The 19846-nt window shown below is 40.8% G+C and overlaps 1 protein-coding gene across 1 annotated transcript in view; it reads left to right on the forward strand.

Moving 5' to 3' along the window:
* MYO6 (myosin VI) overlaps positions 1 to 19846 on the forward strand; it is a 393572-nt gene that overhangs the window by 355180 nt on the left and 18546 nt on the right. The window contains 2 exon segments of the mRNA XM_068281511.1: positions 9313 to 9416; positions 16767 to 16898. Of these exon segments, the coding sequence (XP_068137612.1) occupies positions 9313 to 9416; positions 16767 to 16898 (236 nt within the window).

Consider the following 19846-nt stretch of genomic DNA (forward strand, 5'->3'; position numbering starts at 1 on the left):
CATCTGACTCAGACTCCTCAGTTTATGAAACCACTGACACTGTCTCCAGGTACCCAAAATTGTTCCGACTCCAACTCCACAGCCCTGATAGATACAACTGTTTGTCACCAGTTTATTTTCACCTTGGTATTCCTTTAAGCAACAACCCAAAATGTTTCTTTGGGATGTAAATTATATAAGTTGCCTGCATGCCTTTACTTTAAAATCAAACTTCATGCTTTTTGTATTCCGGCATCTCCTGGCAATTCTCTTTCTGTGTGTTTATGTTTTACTTCAGAAATCAATGGTTATTCCTGACACTACTCCTGCTCTAATGGGGGCCTAAAGCCCAGCTGTGGGTGGGATGGTAGTACCTTACAATGCGAAAGTATCTAGTAATTGCTTTTGAGACCAATCCCACTTTCCTGTGCATTTTCCTCAAAAATCCTTTAATCAGTGTATGCAAACACTTGAACAATCTACTGAAGCACCTGTGGTTGCTGTTTTCTTTAGATATTACAGTGAACTCCCCTTTAAATTTTTCCTCTTTCTTGCTGCTTGCTTTCTTTTTACTTTTATCTTTTTTCTGCATGTCTTCCACTTGTCAGTAGTTTAGCATGTTGGTTCTCATGGTGACCAACATGATATCCTTATCTCCCCCATCCAGAAACTGATGTGTAAATGTGGTAGCCATGGCAACCACATGAACATTGACATGATTGGCAGCACCTGATCACTGGATTTCCCTCCTGACATTTATATGACATTGCATTTGGCAAGACTGTGCCTTGTGCCATGACAAACATTCAGCAAGGCACAACTGGCCTCCATAATTCTTGAGCTGTACACGGTGGAGGTTGTGAGGTCCTCACATTTTTTTTTTTTTTTTTACTTCCAGGTTATTACACTGGTGTGTTTATGCTCTCTTTGAGCTCACCTCACTCCCCTTACTTGTCCCACCACTTATGGGTTTTCCTTCCCTACGTTATGGCCTCTTCCTGCAGGAATGTGAGCATGTAATGATCTACATTATCAGTGGGCAAAAATCTTAAACCAGGCTCCCATGTTGTTTATAGGAGAGTAGGCACTTGCCTATCTGAGGGTACAGTCTAAGGTTATCAATGTAAAAGGTGGTGGTAAGTGGTTAAAGCTGTACTGTACTCTTTGATAGGGAACCAGTAGAGGTACTGACAGAAACGAGGACCATCTGAGTAGCAAAGATGGATGAATCGAGTGCCAATGTTCAGTTTGGATTCTAGACTTGCCAGCCGATGAATTGGTAAACCAGAGATTAGGATGTTAACCACTTCAGCCCACAGTGTTGTTCACTTTATGCAACCGAGAAACTTTCACCTCCCATTTATTCGCCAATAACTTTAACTCTACTTATCACACTGAAATGATCTATATCTTTTTTTCCCACCACCATTTAGGCTTTCTTTGGGTGGTACATTTTGCTAATAATTTTATTCTAAACCCATTTTAACAGGAAGATTAAAAAAGAAATGGAAAAAAATCACTTCTCAATTCTTGGCCATTATAGTTTTAAATTAATACATGCTACCGTAATTAAAACCCATGTATTTTATTTGTCCCGGTTATTACACCGTTTAAATTATGTCCCTATCACAATTTATGGCGCCGATATTTTATTTGGAAATAAAGGTGCATTTTTTCAATTTGCGTCCATTACTATTTACAAGCCTAGAATTAAAAAAATTATATTAACATACTCTCTTGCGATGCATATTTAAAATGTTCAGACCCTTAGGTAACTATTTGGTTTTTTTTGTTTTTTTATTGTAATTTATTTGGGTAATTTTTGGTGTGGGAGGAAAACTGCTCATTTTACATGTAATATAATGCGTTTAACCCCCTTGCCGTTCTAATTATATCAGCAAGGGGGCGGCGCAGCACTTTTAAAAAAAAATAAAAAAATTTAATTCATGTAGCTAGCCTAGCACTAGCTACATGATAGCCGCTGACAAGCGGCATCCCCCTACCTATCACGATCGCCGCCGGCGATCTTTGCAAGCAGGAAATCCTGTTCAGAACGGGATTTCCTGCAGGGCTTCCTCCGTCGCCGTGGCGACGGGGTGGGATGACGTCACCGACGTCATGGACATCGGGACGTCAGAGGGAATCCCGATCCACCCCTCAGCGCTGCCTGGCACTGATTGGCCAGACTGCGCAAGGGGTCTGGAGGGGGGGGGGGGGCGCGGCGAATCTGCGGCGATCGAGAAATGCACACAGCTAGCAAATTGCTAGCTGCGTGCAATAAAATTTTTTTTTTAAATCGGCCCAGCGGGGCCTGAGAAATCCTCCTACGCAGGTTACCCCGAGCTGAGCTCGGGATAAGCGGCAAGGAGCTTAATTATTAAAAGAAAAAATGTTGGTGGGTGTAGTTTTACTATTGGGCCACAAGATGGCCACAGTCAAAAAGTCCTGGAAGCGAACGATCGGGAAGGGAAACTTTTTTTTCTTTTTTTATTCAGAAAGACTCTGATAAGAGGCCGTCGGTTTTTCTGCGGGGGTTCTTTTGCCTTAGATCGCAGCACTGTAAGGGGTAATTAGACGGTTTCACCGTCTAATAGTCCAAATGGTGATTGCCGCTGGGAGACAGAAGCGCAGCTCCGCCTTCCAAGCAGAGGTGTGTGCACATCAGCGTGCTCGATCTCCTGCTAGCCCCATAGACGGCCGTTCACACCAACCGGTGTGGAGCGGTCCTGGGGCTGCTGCCGTGTCCACACCAATCGGCGTGAAGCGGCCGGCAAGAAGTATTTTGGTGCATCGAAGTTGCACGGTCCCAGAATTAAGGGGACCTTTTATGTAATGTGTTTTACTCTAATAGATTGTCTTTTTCCGATGAAGATACTTAATGAGTAGCTGTAGGGAAAATTATGTAATTAATAAAATTGCTTATTTTTTTTTTTACAATATTCATTTATAAATTATTTAGTCAGTGTTTGCACATTGTAAAATCTTTGGTGCGCATGCATATCTTCGTACGCGTGCGACGCATAAAGGTGCCGCCTAGCCTAGTGGGCGTTGAGTAAGCAGAAAGAGAAGAATATATCTCTATCTATCTATCTATCTATCTATATATATATATATATATACATATATATATATATATATATACATACATATATATATATATATATATATATATATATATATATATATATATATATATATATATATATATATATATATATATATATATATATATATGCGCATGACATGGCGTTGCACTTTCAAGTTTCATGATGACCTGTCCTTGATAATGTTGCGAGAGCAGCGAAACATGTTGGGAACTTATATTGTGCCACTTCCGCTACAGCAAGCAACCTCTAATGGCATCATGTCTCCTTCCACCTTGCACCAGTGAACGCCTTGCAGCTTGAATGGGTAACTACTGCTATACATCTTGCTATAATTTACCAACAGAGTGGAACTGCTTATCTGCACCTATGGGCTGTTGGAGCCAGGAATCCGCATTTGAACTGTGATCAAGTCTTGACACACTGGATATGTCCATCAAGGGTTTATACATTGATATGTACATTGTTTGTGGCATCCCACTGATATCACTGGGCACTCTGTGACTGAGGGTGCCACTCTACTGCATTATTCCAGGCTGCTCATGCCTGGACTTTGCCCTTGATGTGAGTCATTTGTGTTACTGGATGCTTTTTGCTGCACAGGATCTATGCTTCACTCACCAGTGTAGTAACTTTATGATCTGCAAATGGGATCAGTGATGGTTTTATGATCTCTAGGAATCCATTCATTCTGTGTCCTTGGATGCTCTTACTTGCATGGACCTGTGCTTCCCTTGTATGCTTCACCCATCTGTGCAATGACCTTGTGATCTGGGAATGGGATCAGTGATGGCTCTATAGTTCCAGGAATTCATTCAATGGGAATATCTGTATCATTCGATGTTTCTATTTGCATGGATCTGTGGTTCACCTGTATGCTTCACTTACCGACCTAATAACGTTATAACCCTTGAGCAGGATCAATAAGGATTCTTTGACTCTCCATACTACCTATGAGATGCTTTGTTTTCTACCTAGACTCATAAGCATGGTCTGGACTTGCCAGTTAGACTGCAGCCCAGTTGCTTATGTGGTTGTATAGTGGCACAGCGTTTTTACTCTGTGTTATTTGTATTGTCATTTGTATGTCATTATACCAATATGTATGATAAATTAATTAAAGTTTGATATTCTCATGCACCCAAGAACCAATTTTGTTGCTATTTTTTCTCATTGTAAAATCTTTCCTCTCCCTAAATGATATTCTGAAATGTATCACAGGCAGCATCATCTTTAGTTCTGCCAGGTGATCTGTGAATGTTGGTTACTGAGTGTTCTATGCGCTGTGTTTGCATTGGCTGCTACCCCTCCCAGTCTTCAGACACGCCACACAGCTCTGCAATAGAAAATGTATTGATAAATATTGGTCAGTCAGAGAGAAACAGAGGTGTGGGAGGGGAAAACTGGGGGGAGGGGGGGGGGGGAGAGGCTTCAGACAATCAGGCTGCATAAGTTAAGTCTGAGGGGAAATTAAACAATTATTAGCATCCTTATTACTTGTTTACCAGATACAAAGAAAGAATTGATTTTATGCCCAACTGTTACTCTTTAACCACTTCGCCGCCCAGGTTCAGTATATCTACGCTCCTTTGAACTTCAGTTCCCCGCCCGGAGCGTAGATATACGCACCCCCCGACGCTACTGACGCTGTCCGCGCTCTCGCTTGCACGTGCGCGTGCTCCCGCACTCGTGCACGCCGCCGGCCGCTCGCCCGGAGATCAATGAACAGGAAAAACCATTCCCGTTCATTGATCTCTGTCCCCCAGCAATGATCGGCTGCTTCTATGAGAAGCAGCGCGATCATTGTGAAAAAAAAAAAGTTTCCCAGCCTCCCTGAACTTCCTGCAACAGTACTTCCTACGCTTGCAGGACGCATTCACAAGAATGTACTGTGGGCATCTTGTGGCCAAAAAGTAAAACTACACTCAAAAATGTTTTTCCTATACAAATACATTATCTTACAATATAAATTAACTCATTAACTCCCACACTCCTCAATTGTTACCAATTTTTTTTTTTGTAATAGAAAAATAAATAAAAAAAGTACAATTAAAAAAAAAACAAATAGTTACCTTAGGGACTGAAATCTTTAAATATTTATATCAAGAGGGTATAACACTGTTACTTTATAAATTATGGGCTTGTAATTAAGGATGGACGCAAAACTGAAAAAAATGAACCTTTATTTGAAAATAAAATATTGGCTCCAAACATTGTGATAGGGACTTAATTTAAACGGTGTAATAACCGGGACAAATGGGCAAATAAGTTACATGGATTTTAATTACAGTAGCATGCATTATTTAAAAACTATAATGGCCGAAAACAAAAGATTTTTTTTTCCAAATGTTTTCCTATTTTCCCAGTAAAACACATTTAGAATAAAATAATTCTTAGCATAATGTCCCACCTAAAGAAAGCCTAATTGGTGGCTAAAAAAACAAGATATAGTTCATTTCATTGTGATAAGTAATGATAAAATTATAGGCGTATGAATGTAAGGAGAGCTGAAAGGTGAAAATTGCTCAGATGCTGAAGGGGTAAAACCCCTCAGTTGTGAAGTGGATATTGAGTCAAGCCCATGATGCCACATGATGGAAACATCACATGATGCCACAGTCACTGATTATCTGTTTGCCTAAGTTTAAGCTGCAGCATGGTCTCTGGAGATAGGTCCCTGCCTGAAGGTGTGCAGACACAGAAAGGAAGGTCAACATTCCGGCAACTTGGTGTGTTTTGCAGGAACATTTATTTACAGGGCCATGGTGAGAAGGATATAAATACATGGATTCCAGCGCACTATGCAAAGATAAATTCTTCACTTTATTAGAATAAAATCAATTCAATGAATAAAATACACAGTAAAAATGCTCAGATGCCTCTACCAAACATTAGAAAACACCCCCTTTGCTCACAGGATGTTTTGTTAGACAGCTATCTCACACCTTTATAGTGGGATTTTAACCAGCAAGAAATGTGTTTAGGAAGTCAGTCACACTGACTATGTCTCTTTCCTTAGCTCATAGAAATTCAAATTTCATGATCAGGCAATTAAGATTTACACTCTTTTATTGTAATTGGTTTTTAATGTCTACCCCAACAAAAATATTTATGGTATTTTTTATTGTAATTGGGTTTTTTCCCCAACGCTAAGAAAAATAGAGTGAATAGTAACAGTGATTATCAGAGGTTTCTAAATGACATGCAGTATAATTTTCTGTGCTGAAAAATCATATTATAGTATTTACCTCTGCATGTTTTAAAACTGCAATTAGGATTACAAGCTGAGGTTCTGTTTCTTAATTATAATATTTACGGTATCATATTAAAATTTACCTCTCTCTTTTTTTGTATTGTTATTTATAATGGAATACAGCATGTAGTGCATCCTAAAGATATAAATGTAATATTTTCCGAGTTTTTCAGAGTACAAGCTGTCAAGCATTCATTGCCAAAAATAAAAAAGTCCAGTAACTTTTTGTATGTTCCAACTCTGAGCCCACTAGTCATGGGCACTGCTCACTGCTAAAATCCTTAATACAAAAGGTAGCCATACACTGTTCGATTTGCCATCAGATTCGACCAACAGATAGATCCCTCTCTGATCGAATCTGATCAGAGAAGGATCGTATGGCTGCCTTTACTCCAAACAGATTGTGAATCGATTTCATCCTGAAACCGATCACAATCTGCTGAGCTGCCGCTGTCGCCCCCCGGGCCCCCGCATACATTACCTGAAGCCTGGTCCCGGGCATCTTCTCCACATCAGCTCCCGGCGGGCATCTTCTCCGCATCAGCTTCCGTATCCCGGCATCCGGTATAACTTTCTGTCACTCCAGTGACAGCGGAAGTTAAAATAGAGCACCCTCTATTTGTACTTCCGCTGTCACTGCAGTGACACAGGAAGTTATGCTGGATGCCGGGATGCGGAAGCTGATGCGGAGAAGATGCCAGCCGGGAGTCGGGAGGTGATGCGGAGAAGATGCCGGGAGCCAGCTTCAGGTAATGTATACCTGCGTCGGTCGTACGCTGCTAGCGATGCGCTCCTTACCCGCGGCGATCGACGGTAATTTTCCGCACTTCGGGATCGACGGGACCGATCTATTTCGGGCCGAAATAGATTGAAAATTAGCGTGTTGCGTAAACGATTTGACAGCAGATTCCATCCCAGTGATCGAATCTGCTGTCGATCGGCGGGAAATCGGGCCAGTGTATGGCCAGCTTTACTCATTTGGTATTTTTGGGTGATATTTGTTGGCACATCTTTCCTCTAAGTAATTATATTTTGTAGAGACATTAGAAGCCTGTAGGCTCCAGTTAAGTGAGACTCAAAACATCCTCTTTGCTCTAAAACTTACAGCAAAATAACCTTTAAAGTGGATCCGAGATGAACTTTTATTCATTGCATAATTGTGTTTCTTACATATAGTTTATAGGGCATTACTCAAGCCAAATATTTTTTTTTATATACTCTAATTCACTATAAACTAAACAAGCCTTGCCCATAGCTTCTCCAAAACGCCAAGGCACTCAGACCCATGTAGCAAGGGCTTATGGGAGCTCAGTCTGGGCAGGAGGAGGAGGAGGTTACTAGCCAGAGATTTCAGAGGCAGAGGGGAGAGTGAATTTTTAACAGGCTGAGGGGTGAAGATGCAATTGCAGATTACCTGTGTAATAATGACAAACAGAACATGGCCGCTCTCATTGTATCACAGGAATAAATCATCATAAACTAATGAAGCTGTATGCAGCCAGATTTGCTATATAAACTTTAGATGAGATATATAGACAAGTTACTTGTTCTAGTTAGTTTTTCATCTCGGATCCGCTTTGAGCAAAAACATTTCTTTGTTACAGCTGATACAATTCCTAAAATAAATCTGCACTGTTACTACTTCCTGATTCATGGAAGCAGACATATTGTTAACATCCTGTGCTTCTAGATGAGCTTATCTACCATCTCTGCTGTGGCAGGCATGTGACAAAGTGGAGAGATCAAATTACAACTTGTGATAAGACACAAATGAGGGGAAATTAAACAGGCTAAACTCTCTAAATACATAGAAGGTGCCTTTCTCTGTTTTCCGTATGTCCTGTGCAAGAGTTCAGGTCCACTTTAAATGGGTCAGAAAGGTTACAGGCACTGTACCAAAATTCGTACTCTCAACATTATTAAAGTTTTACACACATTGATATCAAGAGTTTATACTACTCTGACACTTGCCCAGCATAAATTTGCTTAAATAATATACCTCTATTCGACCTATTAATATAAGGATGCAGTATTGCCGTATTGGTGTATTTAGTTTAGTTTCAAATCATTGCACTCAGTGGGAATATAAGGCTTTTATCATCAGCTCTGTAAGTTTCTTTGAGTTTCCATGTAAAAACTTATATTTTTATTGTTCATTGATAAAATGTGTGTTATGGTATGCCTGTCTAATTTTTTGTTGGTCCTACAGTGGAATATAGTAGACCTAATATATCATTTCTTTTCGTCATACTATCTCCATTGTTCCTGTTTACAAGATGTGGAGCATTTTCTTATAATCCTTTAAATTTAAAGGGGACATAAACTGAGGATATGAATTTTTCCTTTTCAAATAATACCAGTTGCCTGACTCTCCTGCTGATCCTGTGTCTCTAAATTGTTTAGCCACAGCCCCTCAACAAGCATGCAGATCAAGTGCTCTGACTAGTCAGACTGGATTAGCTGCATGCTTGTTTCAGGTGTGTGAATCAGCCACTACTGCAGCCAAAGCGAGCAGCAGGACTGACTAGCAACTGGTATTGTTTAAAAGAAAACATCCATATCCCTCTAAGGCTCAACACACACCATACAATATTGGTTGTTCAATCTTACCACTTTCATGTAGTATAAGAGCTTATCCAATCAATCATTCAAGGTATTTTCAATCTGTTGACCCTTATACTACATAGATTTGCTAAATTTGTACAACCAAGATTGTGTGGTGTGTGTTGAGCTTTAGTTGAGGTTCCCTTTAAACGAGATCCATGCTATATTTTTGATCTCTAATGAATACTTATTTACACATAGCTTTCTGAAATAGAAATACATTGTAGTAGCAGAAGTTGTGTATTTAGCTTTTATCATGTGGACTGCTTGACGAGCTTAAGATTTTTCTTATTTTTAAACCATTTGGTCTATATTTGCGTTTGCAATGTATAGTACTTCATCTAAAATCGCTTTTGTGTTTTGCTTTTTCAGGGGGCTGCAAGTCCAAGCTACAAAATCTGCTGCTACCGTCAAAAAGCATGACTTAAGTAAATGGAAATATGCAGATCTAAGAGATGCAATCAATACTTCATGTGGTAAGTCAAGAAAACTGGCTACTGAAGTAGCAGTAATTAAGGACAAGCACATTAGGGAAAATTATTCCTCTACCTGGAGGCTGATAAGTGATGGATGCAAAGTCCTTACAATTCTGCAAACATATACATCATTGTGTGCATAGGTTCCCCAAGTATTACTTGTACCTGGAGGAGCTTGCAGCTGTTCCTAGAACAAATTCTGTCAAACCGCTGCACTGACGGTTGCTTATGCATTTACTGTCATTTAATTTGAAAAATCAGATTTATTTTAAAAGGTAATTGCAACTTTTAAAAGTTTGTATCCACTATCCTTCATTATTTATAGTTGAAAAGAACTCCACCTGGCACAATATGGTGGCATGAGTGGAGGTGAGTGAGGGCATATTTGTCATTTTCACCAAAGAGAAGACTTGCTGTATTGCTGAAGCTGTGTTTGTGGCATCTTAGTACGCCTGTCACTCTACTGCTTGCATACTTCCTGCTGAGATGATCCGCTAAAGACTGCATAGAAGTTTAAAGTAGGTGCACTGGAGGTGTTGTCAATGAACTGTAAGCTGTGTACAGAAGACCAGAATACTGTAATGACCGCTTCAAGTATTTATCTACAACCCCCTCTTCAGTGAGTATGACGAGCATGCCTACATGCTTCTTCCCATGCCATGGTATTATGTCATATTAATATTATTTAGTGGTAGTTAGAGCATGCTATGAAAATATGTAAATGATCATAAGCTGCAGTAGACCATTCATAAAGTCAACGACTTGGAAAGGAAAACCCAGCCCATCGTGAAACAGCGGGCAAACATTTAAAAAAAAAGTTAAAGAATAAATGGCTAATTGAGAATAAATTGAAAAAGCTACCATTTAGCAAAACATGTATTAATAAACAATTTGTATAAAAAAATTAAAACTATTTTCATTCAACCCTATGTAACGCAGAAATATCTTAAAACAAAAGGGTGGTGCAGTATAATCGTCCTTTTGTGTAAAGTGGTCAAAGACTTCTTCCTTCAGAGAATGTAGATCAATAATTATAATGATGTATTTATATAGCTCTGACATCTTTTGCAAGTACTTTATAGAATACATGGTTATGAAACTCAACTGTCCCTCAAATGAGCTCACAATCTAATCCTTACCATAGTCTAATGTGCCTATCACAGTCTAAGGCCAATTTTTACGAAGTAAACAGTTCAGGCTAGGTTCACAGTGGGAACTGCATTGCTATCCCTGTAATACAAAAAAAAAAAGAGAGAGAGAAAACAATGGAATGAAAAACTTGCAGTGCACGTTATGTGATCATGGTGTTGCCTACTGGGAAGCTTGCAGTCAATGAAAAGTGTACTTCAATTCCACTGTTAATGCGCGGATTATCTGGAACCTTACTGCATGCAGTGCATTGGGATACTGTAGTCTGCGGTACTGCAGTTGCACTGAATGCACTCTAAACATCGCATAGACTTACTATTGCATTGCGACTTCGTACGTTAAGATGCCTCCATAAAGTCGCACCACAATGCCCCATTGCCAACATAGCCTAACTTACAGTGGGATGCAAAAGTTTGGGCAACGTTCTTAATTGTCATGATTTTCCTGTATAAATCATTGGTTGTTGCAATAAAAAATGTCAGTTAAATATATCATATAGGAGACACAGTGATATTTGAGAAGTGAAATGAAGTGTATTGGATTTACAGAAAGTGTGCAATAATTGTTTAAACAAAGGTAGGCAGGTGCATAAATTTAGGCACCACAAAAAAGAAATGAAATCAATATTTAGTAGACCCTACTTTTGCAGAAATTACAGCTTCTAAACGCTTCCTGTAGGTTCCAATGATAGTCTAGATTCTGGTTGAAGGTATTTTGGACCATTCCGCTTTACAAAACATCTCCAGTTCATTCAGGTTTGATGGCTTCCAAGCATGGAGAACTCTCTTTAACTCACACCACAGATTTTCAATTATATTAAGGTCTGGGGACTGAGATGGCTATTCCAGAACATTGTACGTGTTCCTCTGCATGAATGCCTGAGGCTGCATTTCCACTTGTGCGGTGCGGATGCGAATTTCGCATGCAGGTCTGTGCGAATTTTCATGCGAATTTGCATGAAAATTCGCATGGATGACGATCTATGCGAATTTAACCTTGGCAGTGCTGGTGTGCTTTTCCATTGTTTCTATGCAAATTTTCATGCGAATTTACATGAAAATTCGCATATCCAAACCTCATGCGAATTTCCTATTAAATACATTGTATGCGATTCGCATAGCTGTATGCGATATGCGAATTCTGATGGCTCTGCCATGTGAATTTTTTCTGCACAGAAAAACGCAAAGGAATCCTGACAAGTGGAAACAGTCCCATTCACTTGTATTGCTATGCGAATTTGCATGCGAAAAACTCATGCGAATTCGCGATAGTGGAAATGGGCCCTTAGTGGATTTTGAGCAGTGTTTAGGGTCGTTGTCTTGTTGAAAGATCCAGCTCAGGCGCAGCTTCAGCTTTGCCACTGATTCCTGGACATTGGTGTCCAGAATTTGCTGATACTGAGTGGAATCCATGTGGCCCTCAACTTTGACAAGATTCCCAGTCCCTGCACTGGCCACACAGCCCCACAGCATAATGGAACCACCACCATATTTTACTGTAGGTAGCAGGTGTTTTTCTTGAAATGCTGTGTTCTTTTTCCTCCATGCATAACGCCCCTTGGTATGCCCAAGTAACTCAATTGTAGTTTCATCAGTCCACCTCACCTTATTCCAAAATGAAGCTGGCTTGTCCAAATGTGCTTTAGCATACCTCAAGCGGCTCTGTTTATGCTGTGGGCGGAGAAAAGGCTTCCTTCTGCATACAGCATCTCCTTTTGTAAAGTGCGCCGAATGGTTGAACGATGCACATTGACTCCATTTGCAGCAAGATGATGATGTAGGTCTTTTGTGCTGGTCTGTGGGTGGACTCTGACTGTTCTCACCATTCATCGCTTCTGTTTATCCGAGATTATTCTTGGTCTGCCACTTTGAGCCTTAACTTGAACTGAGCCTGTGGTCTTCCATGTCCTCAATATGTTTCTAGCTGTGGAAACAGACAGCTGAAATCTCTGAGACAGCTTTCTGTATCCTTCCCCTAAACCATGATGGTGAACATTCTTTGTCTTCAGGTCATTTGAGAGTTGTTTTGAGACCCCCATGTTGCTGTTCTTCAGATAAGTTTAAAAGAGGAGGGAAAATTACAATTGACCCCCTTAACCAGCCTGGCGTTCTATTAAGATCGCCAGGCTGGCGACCGGACGTTTTTTTTTTTATTAAAAAAAGATTGCATGCAGCCAACTGAAAGTTGGCTGCATCAAAGCCCACTAGAGGGCGCTCCTGTTGTGTACTTCTGATAGCCTCTGGCGATCAGAAGTAACAAGAGAGGCCGCGATGAGTGCCCTTTCTTGTTTCGCTTTCCTCGTCGCCATTACGATGGGCGGAGTGACGTCATGGACGTCAGCCGACGTCCTGACGTCAGCCGCCTCCGATCCAGCCCTTAGCGCTAGCCGGAACTGTTTCGTCCGGCTGCGCTGGGCTCGGGCGGCTGGGGGGACCCTCTTTCGCCGCTGCACACAGCGGATCGCCGCGCTGCGGCGGCGATCAGGTAGCACACGCGGCTGGCAAAGTGCCGGCTGCGTGTGCACCTTTTTATTTGATGAAATCGAGCGGCAGCTGAGCTCGTCCATACCGCCAGGCTGGTTAAATACTCTTTCTTATAATTGGATTCCCCTGTGTATGTAGGTCAGGGGTCACTGAGCTTACCAAGCCAATTTGAGTTCCGATAATTAGTTCTTAGGGTTTTGGAATCCATAAAATAACAGTGCCCAAATTTTATGCACCTTCCTAATTTTATTTAAACAATTATTGCGCACTTTCTGTAATTTCAATAAATTTCACTTCTCAAATAGCACTGTGTGTGTCTCCTATATGATATATTTAACGGACATTTTTTATCGCAACAACCAAGGATTTATACAGGAAAATCATGACGATCAACAACGTTGCCCAAACTTTCGCATCCGACTGTATGTTTTTGGGATGTAGACGAAACTGGAGTTCCCACAGGAAAGCTATGTAAGCTTGTCTAGAACATGAAAACTCAATGCAGATAGTGCCCTGGCTCAGTTTGTATCCTAGTACTTTAGTGCTGCAAGAAAAGAGTGTTTCCACTATGCCACCATGTCAATCAAAATCACTGCATGCAGTGTGTTACCAGTAAAAGCGCATGTTAAGAGTAGTAGTGAAACATAGTTTTTATTGACTGTATGCTTAACTGTACCGACCCAATGCGAGCATAACATGCTGCACCGCTCTCTTCATCCTGCTATACGGAAGGCAACGGTCACTGTGAACATGGCCTAAAACCATCCTGTCTGAATCAGGTATTCCTCTTGTTATCAGTATAACCGCTACACTAAGCAAGGAAATCAATTACAATGCACACTTTAAGAAACAGTTGACCAAAATCCCCTACGGATGAAAATTGTTTCTTTAGATAAGGAAAGATTCCAATTAGTAAAATGAATTTGCAATTTCTGTAATGTATTTAATGTAGTGTTCAAGCAGCACACGGTGTGTAAACATTAGTACATAAGATACTTTAAAAGCTCAGGCTATCTCTCTCTCTTTCCCTCTCTGTGTTTTGTTATTAATGGATCTCTGCTGTGCACAAATGACTCTTATGTCAGTGTCTACTTAGTGCAAAGAAACCGCTTTGCCTGTAGATGACTACCTTCGCTTTAGCGCTCCATACCCTTGTGCTCCCATTAAAGCGCCTGTATCTGGCTGTACTGTACAGTGAGTTGAACTCCATCTCACCTCTCTAGAGAAGACAGCAGAGTTCCTAATAGATTGGTACGAGACACAAAACCTTATACAGAAAGGGCAGCCTAGTGACAGGAAACAAACGACTGCAAAAGTGATTGTGATTTTTTTTTTTCTGCCATTTATTTTAACTCTGAAATGTCTTTTCATGCTAGTATGTCATCAAAATGGAATATAGGATATCTGTTGGCATTTATAGTTTTAATTTATTTTAAGATCCATCTGTACAGGTTGAAAAAGGGAATAAAATAACTATGATGCAATATTTCTTTTTTTTTATAAAAATTTAAATATAAATATTGGCTGTTTGAACTTAGTCATCTAAGTTGATCTTTGCTACAGTAAATTTACAGGAATGTGTTCTCTAATAATAATCGTCTTATTAAAGTGTATTTTAAAGGAGAGTCTATTTTTAGTTACTATTATCTTCAGGTTCTTTTTAGGTTAGCTTTCCAGTGTGTATATATTTACTTTATCTTGTTTCTAAAATTACCTTCCATATATAGGGTTGCAGATTCTATTTAGCCGGTATCTTTTTTTTTTTTTTTTTTTTTTTTTTTTTTTAATATTATAAGAGCTGTATTAATAGATTTCAGTCATTTACTAATGGCTGCATAGTCTACTGGTTAAGAGCACCACCTATGACATAGACCAGGGTTCAAATCTTGGCTTTTTCTATTCAGTAAGCTAGCAGCTATTCAGTAAGGAGTCCTTGGGCAAGACTCCTTAACACTGCAGAGTGGCCTCTACTGAGTGCGCCCTTAGTGGCTGCAGCTTTCAAGCGCTTTGAGTCCAACTGGACAAAAAGGGCTATACAAATGTTAGAATTATTATTATTTATCATTTTGTTGGTTTTTTTCGTAGTATCATTTACAAATTGATAGTTTGTTTTTATTTTTTGCACTTATATTCTGAGCTACAAGTTAACAATACTTGTTGGGCCCATTACACTGTCTGCAAAGCTGCAGAGGCACCTGAACGGAGAGTGATATGGTGGCCGCCATATTTCCCTTTAAACCATACCAGTTTCCTGGCAGTCCTGCTGATCTCTTTGGCTGTAGTAGTAATTCAATCACACATCTGAAACAATCATGCAGCTAATCCAGTCAGACTTGAGTAAGAGATCTGATCTGCATGCTTCTTCAGGTTATATGTCTGAAAGTATTAGAGGCAGAGTATCAGCAGGACAGCCAGACAATGTGCATAGTTTAAAAGGAAATTCATTATGTCAGCTTCCATATCCCTGTAAGTTCAGGTGTTTTACATTGCCACAATGAATCGTTTTTTTTACTGGTATGGTTTTAAGAATACCAGAGGTGAACTTGCCTGTAAAAATGGAAGTTACAGGTATATATGGGTAGTAGTCCTCATGCACCCCACTCCCCCATTCACTGCCGCTCCCCCTCCCCCCTCTGTTTGTGTGTAAAATGCCCCACAAGCCTGCCAATTCTCAAACTATTGTGCAAGGGCTGGCCCAGTGAAGCACATCTTTATTACACTCTTGTGGCTGGATGTGCTCTGCACATGCGCACTAGTAAAGATTCCTAGCTGCTCTTGTGTAACACTTCTGGCCGCATACCACCAGGCCAGTGCTTGCAGAGTAGTGTGCAAATTGGGGTCCTTTTACACATGAATGGACTTGGATAGCAGTGAATGGAGGGTGTGGAGGGCATAAGGACTCCTGCCCAGACATGCCTGTAAGCTCCATTTCTACAGGTGGGTCTACCTCTGGTATCATTTAAAAGACCTAACAATGAGTACCGCTAATGGAGGGATAAAGACAAAGACAAACACTTATATCGTGCTTTTCTCCTGGCGGACTCAAAGCGCCAGAGCTGCAGCCACTAGGACGCGCTCTATAGGTAGTTGCAGTGTTAGGGAGACTTGCCTAAGGTCTCCTGCTGAATAGGTGCTGGCTTACTGATCAGGCAGAGCCGAGATTTGAACCCTGGTCTCCCGTGTCAGAGGCAGGGCCCTTAACCATTACACTTTACAGCTACCCATTCATCAACCAGACAATGTAACAGAAGGGGCAGATGTTATTACCAGCTTCCTGTGTTAGCTCCCATATGTCCTTGCTACTTTTACAATTTCAGTACTGAGTTATCTTTTAAATGCTGAATTTAGATCTGCATATCAAACACAGACTAATAATAAACCTAGCTAGAGGTACATAAGCACATATATTAAAACTGATGTACGTTTACAAATCAGTACAATATGTAGCACTGCATTTATTCATGAAGATACTTTAGTTTTGTAAGAATAGTACACTTACCTGCGTTGTATTGATCAAATATTGTGAGCCTGTGTCAGTTTCATGAATATGTCACATAAATACACTACCTCTCCAAGAGATGACATCTATCTCACAACAGCAGGATGAAAACATCATAAATAAGAGTGTTGGAGGAGCACTGCTGACATTATCTGGGCACTCTTAATATTTCTTCGTAGCATTAACCAAAGTACATTCTCTTATAAATCTCTTGAACAGATATAGAGTTGTTGGCAGCATGCAGAGAGGAGTTTCACAGGCGGCTCAAAGTTTATCATGCCTGGAAGTCCAAGAATAAGAAGCGCAATACAGACTCTGAGCAGCGAGCTCCAAAGTCGGTTACAGATTATGGTAAGTCAGAGTACACAAATAATGCAGCACAATGTGTCCTGTCCCTGCTCTAGCATCTACAACATGGACCATTATTTATAGCTAGGCCACTTAGAAGTGTCTTTCAAATACTGGACAAAATCTGGAGGCAGTAAATGATGTAGTACAGTAACACTACACTTTTCCCCATTCCCTAATCTGTGTACAGTTATGTGTGTAAGTGTTTCCTATATTTCATATAGTTTTTTTGGTACAATTTTTTTCCATACCTGAGGTCATTTTGCATACTTACTCCACAGCAAACTATTCTGAACAATTTAGAATGTTGTAGGATAGACTAAAGGGGGGGGGGGAAACACATGTCAATTTTCTGTTTCCTTGTGCAATGATTTAGTTTAAATTTAAAGGGAACCTGAGGTGAGAGGGATATGGAGGCTGCCATATTTATTTCCTTGTAAACCATGCCAGTTGCCTGGAACCCCTGGTGGTGTTTGCGTTAAAAACCTGGAACAAGAATATGGCAGATCCAATAAATCCTTAGTCAGCTGAGTCAGAGTACCTGATCTGCTGCATGCTTGTTCAGGGGTTATGGCTAAAAGTATTAGAGACACAGGATCAGGAGGACTGCCAGGCAAATGGTATAGTTTAAAAGGAAATCTATATATGGCAGCCTCCATATCCCTCTCACCTCGGGTTCCCTTTAAATGTATATGGTCAACTTAACAGGAGTGAAAAACAATCCAAATGAGATGCTTTGAACCATTAGATTTTCCTCTTAAAACAGAAGATATTAACCCCCTTGGCGGTATGAAAAATACCGCCAGGGGGCAGCGCAGCAGTTTTTTTTTAATTATTTTTTTTTTAAATCATGTAGCGAGCCGAGGGCTCGCTACATGATAGCCGCTGCTCAGCGGCATCCCCCCAGCCCCGCCGATCGCCTCCGGCGATAGGCGATCAGGAAATCCCGTTCAAAGAACGGGATTTCCTGGAGGGCTTCCCCCGTCGCCATGGCGACGGGGCGGAATGACGTCAGCGACGTCGGGACGTCATTGGGAGACCCGATCCACCCCTCGGCGCTGCCTGGCACTGATTGGCCAGGCAGCGCTCGGGGTCTGGGGGGGGGGGGCGCGCGCCGCACCAGATAGCGGCGATCGGGCGCGCGGCGGCGGCGATCGGGGTGCTGGCGCAGCTAGCAAAGTGCTAGCTGCGTCCAGCAAAAAAAAAAATTAAGTAAATCGGCCCAGCAGGGCCTGAGCGGCACCCTCCGGCGGCTTACCCCGTGTCACACACGGGGTTACCGCTAAGGAGGTTAAGGGATGCCACTTTAGGGCTGGTTCACACGGATATCGGCCGGCGGTTTTCCTCCCCGTAGGGGGACGCTGAGTCATGGCGGTAAGTGGTCGGCTGAAACAATGGGAACAATCGAGATCGGAGTGTGGCAAACTATGGTACAGGTGAATGGGCAGCGCTTTAATGGCCCCATGGGAAATAACCCGCAATCACCCGTGTGAACCAGGCAGGCATTCTAATAAATGCACTTGAATATGTATTAGATGATTATTATCAGTACAGTGTGAGTCCAGCCTAAAACAGGCAGTGTTGTACCGAATTAATATATTACTATTATTTTTTTATGCCTTTTCTGAGTGCTGACACCTTTGGCAGCACTTTACACAGTACACAGTCATGCCACTAACTGACTCTCAGCTGGTTTGCCAATTATAATGATCCAGTATGATATTAATGTTCCTACAAGAAATGAGAGAAAGGCAGAATTATAGCCCGTATTTCAGTTCGATTGTATGAGATGCTAGAAGCACACAGACACTCTTCATCATTGTTTGCTAATCATTATGTTATAAAGTAAAGAGCCAAAATCAATTCCATTCGGAATACTTAATCCTTGGAGATAATAAAGTTATCATTTTAGTAAACCAGTGGCAACCGAAATAAAATAACATTTTCACAATGAATGCTCTTTCAAAAGTGATGTATACCCTAATAGATAAGATGTACTCAATTTAAGATCCTGCATTTGCTTTGTAAAATCTGTGTTAGTGTACAATGTAACCATATTCAAAGAGGACATGCTATGACCACTGGCCTCTACCTTGATAGATGGATGCCTGGTTTCTGATGCCTTACCTGGCTTAACAATTCACTTCTTTATAAGAGATGCTCTGACATTTTTCAGGGCAGGTCAGAACCCTGGTGATGCAATTATCATTTACTTTTCCTATGGTATGTTTAGCATTTGCTGTTGTTAGCCTGAGACCAATCTAAAAACACAATTACTATGCATCTAGCACCATGTAATGGGTGACCGTTATATGAGCACTATAGACCTTTAGGACACATACTGTAACTCTCATCATATTTAAGTAAAGTTTGCCTAAATAAATGCCATCTGGGCCCAAATAGCTTTCAGTGTGAAAATAAATATTAAATAGTTTCTGCATAAATGTGTGCTGTGTTGCTTATTACACAGGCAGGGCATAGTTACCTTAGTGATTGTATTGCTACATCAACCCATAGGAATAAATAGAGGAGCTGTTCTGCAGATTAGTTTGACAATGTAGAAACTCATACTGGATTGAAAAGTCCAGAGGTGAGTACTCACAGATTCAAATATAAAAATGTGCACATCTAATCATTGGCGACTAGCCTGCTTTTCCTACTCCTACACTCCTTCTCCATGTACTGTTGCCCTGATCCTCAAAGGCTGGATTATTTTCTGGTTGTTCCATCACTTATTGTGTCTTAAGATTTTATTTATTACTTCATATGGCCAACACCAGGAAGTCTCCATTTCCAAGAGAAAAACAGTGGAATTCTTAGTAGACTTATGGAAACTCATGGGGAATCTAGTGGCAACCACTGCAGACCTTATTCTGTATAAGCTTGTTCTCTGGCTCGCCTGCTGATTCCAGGAAATGATTGTGTATACATTCGTATAACACACAGGTAAA

This window comes from Hyperolius riggenbachi, chromosome 4, assembly GCF_040937935.1.
Source record: "Hyperolius riggenbachi isolate aHypRig1 chromosome 4, aHypRig1.pri, whole genome shotgun sequence".
Classification (NCBI taxonomy): domain Eukaryota; kingdom Metazoa; phylum Chordata; class Amphibia; order Anura; family Hyperoliidae; genus Hyperolius; species Hyperolius riggenbachi.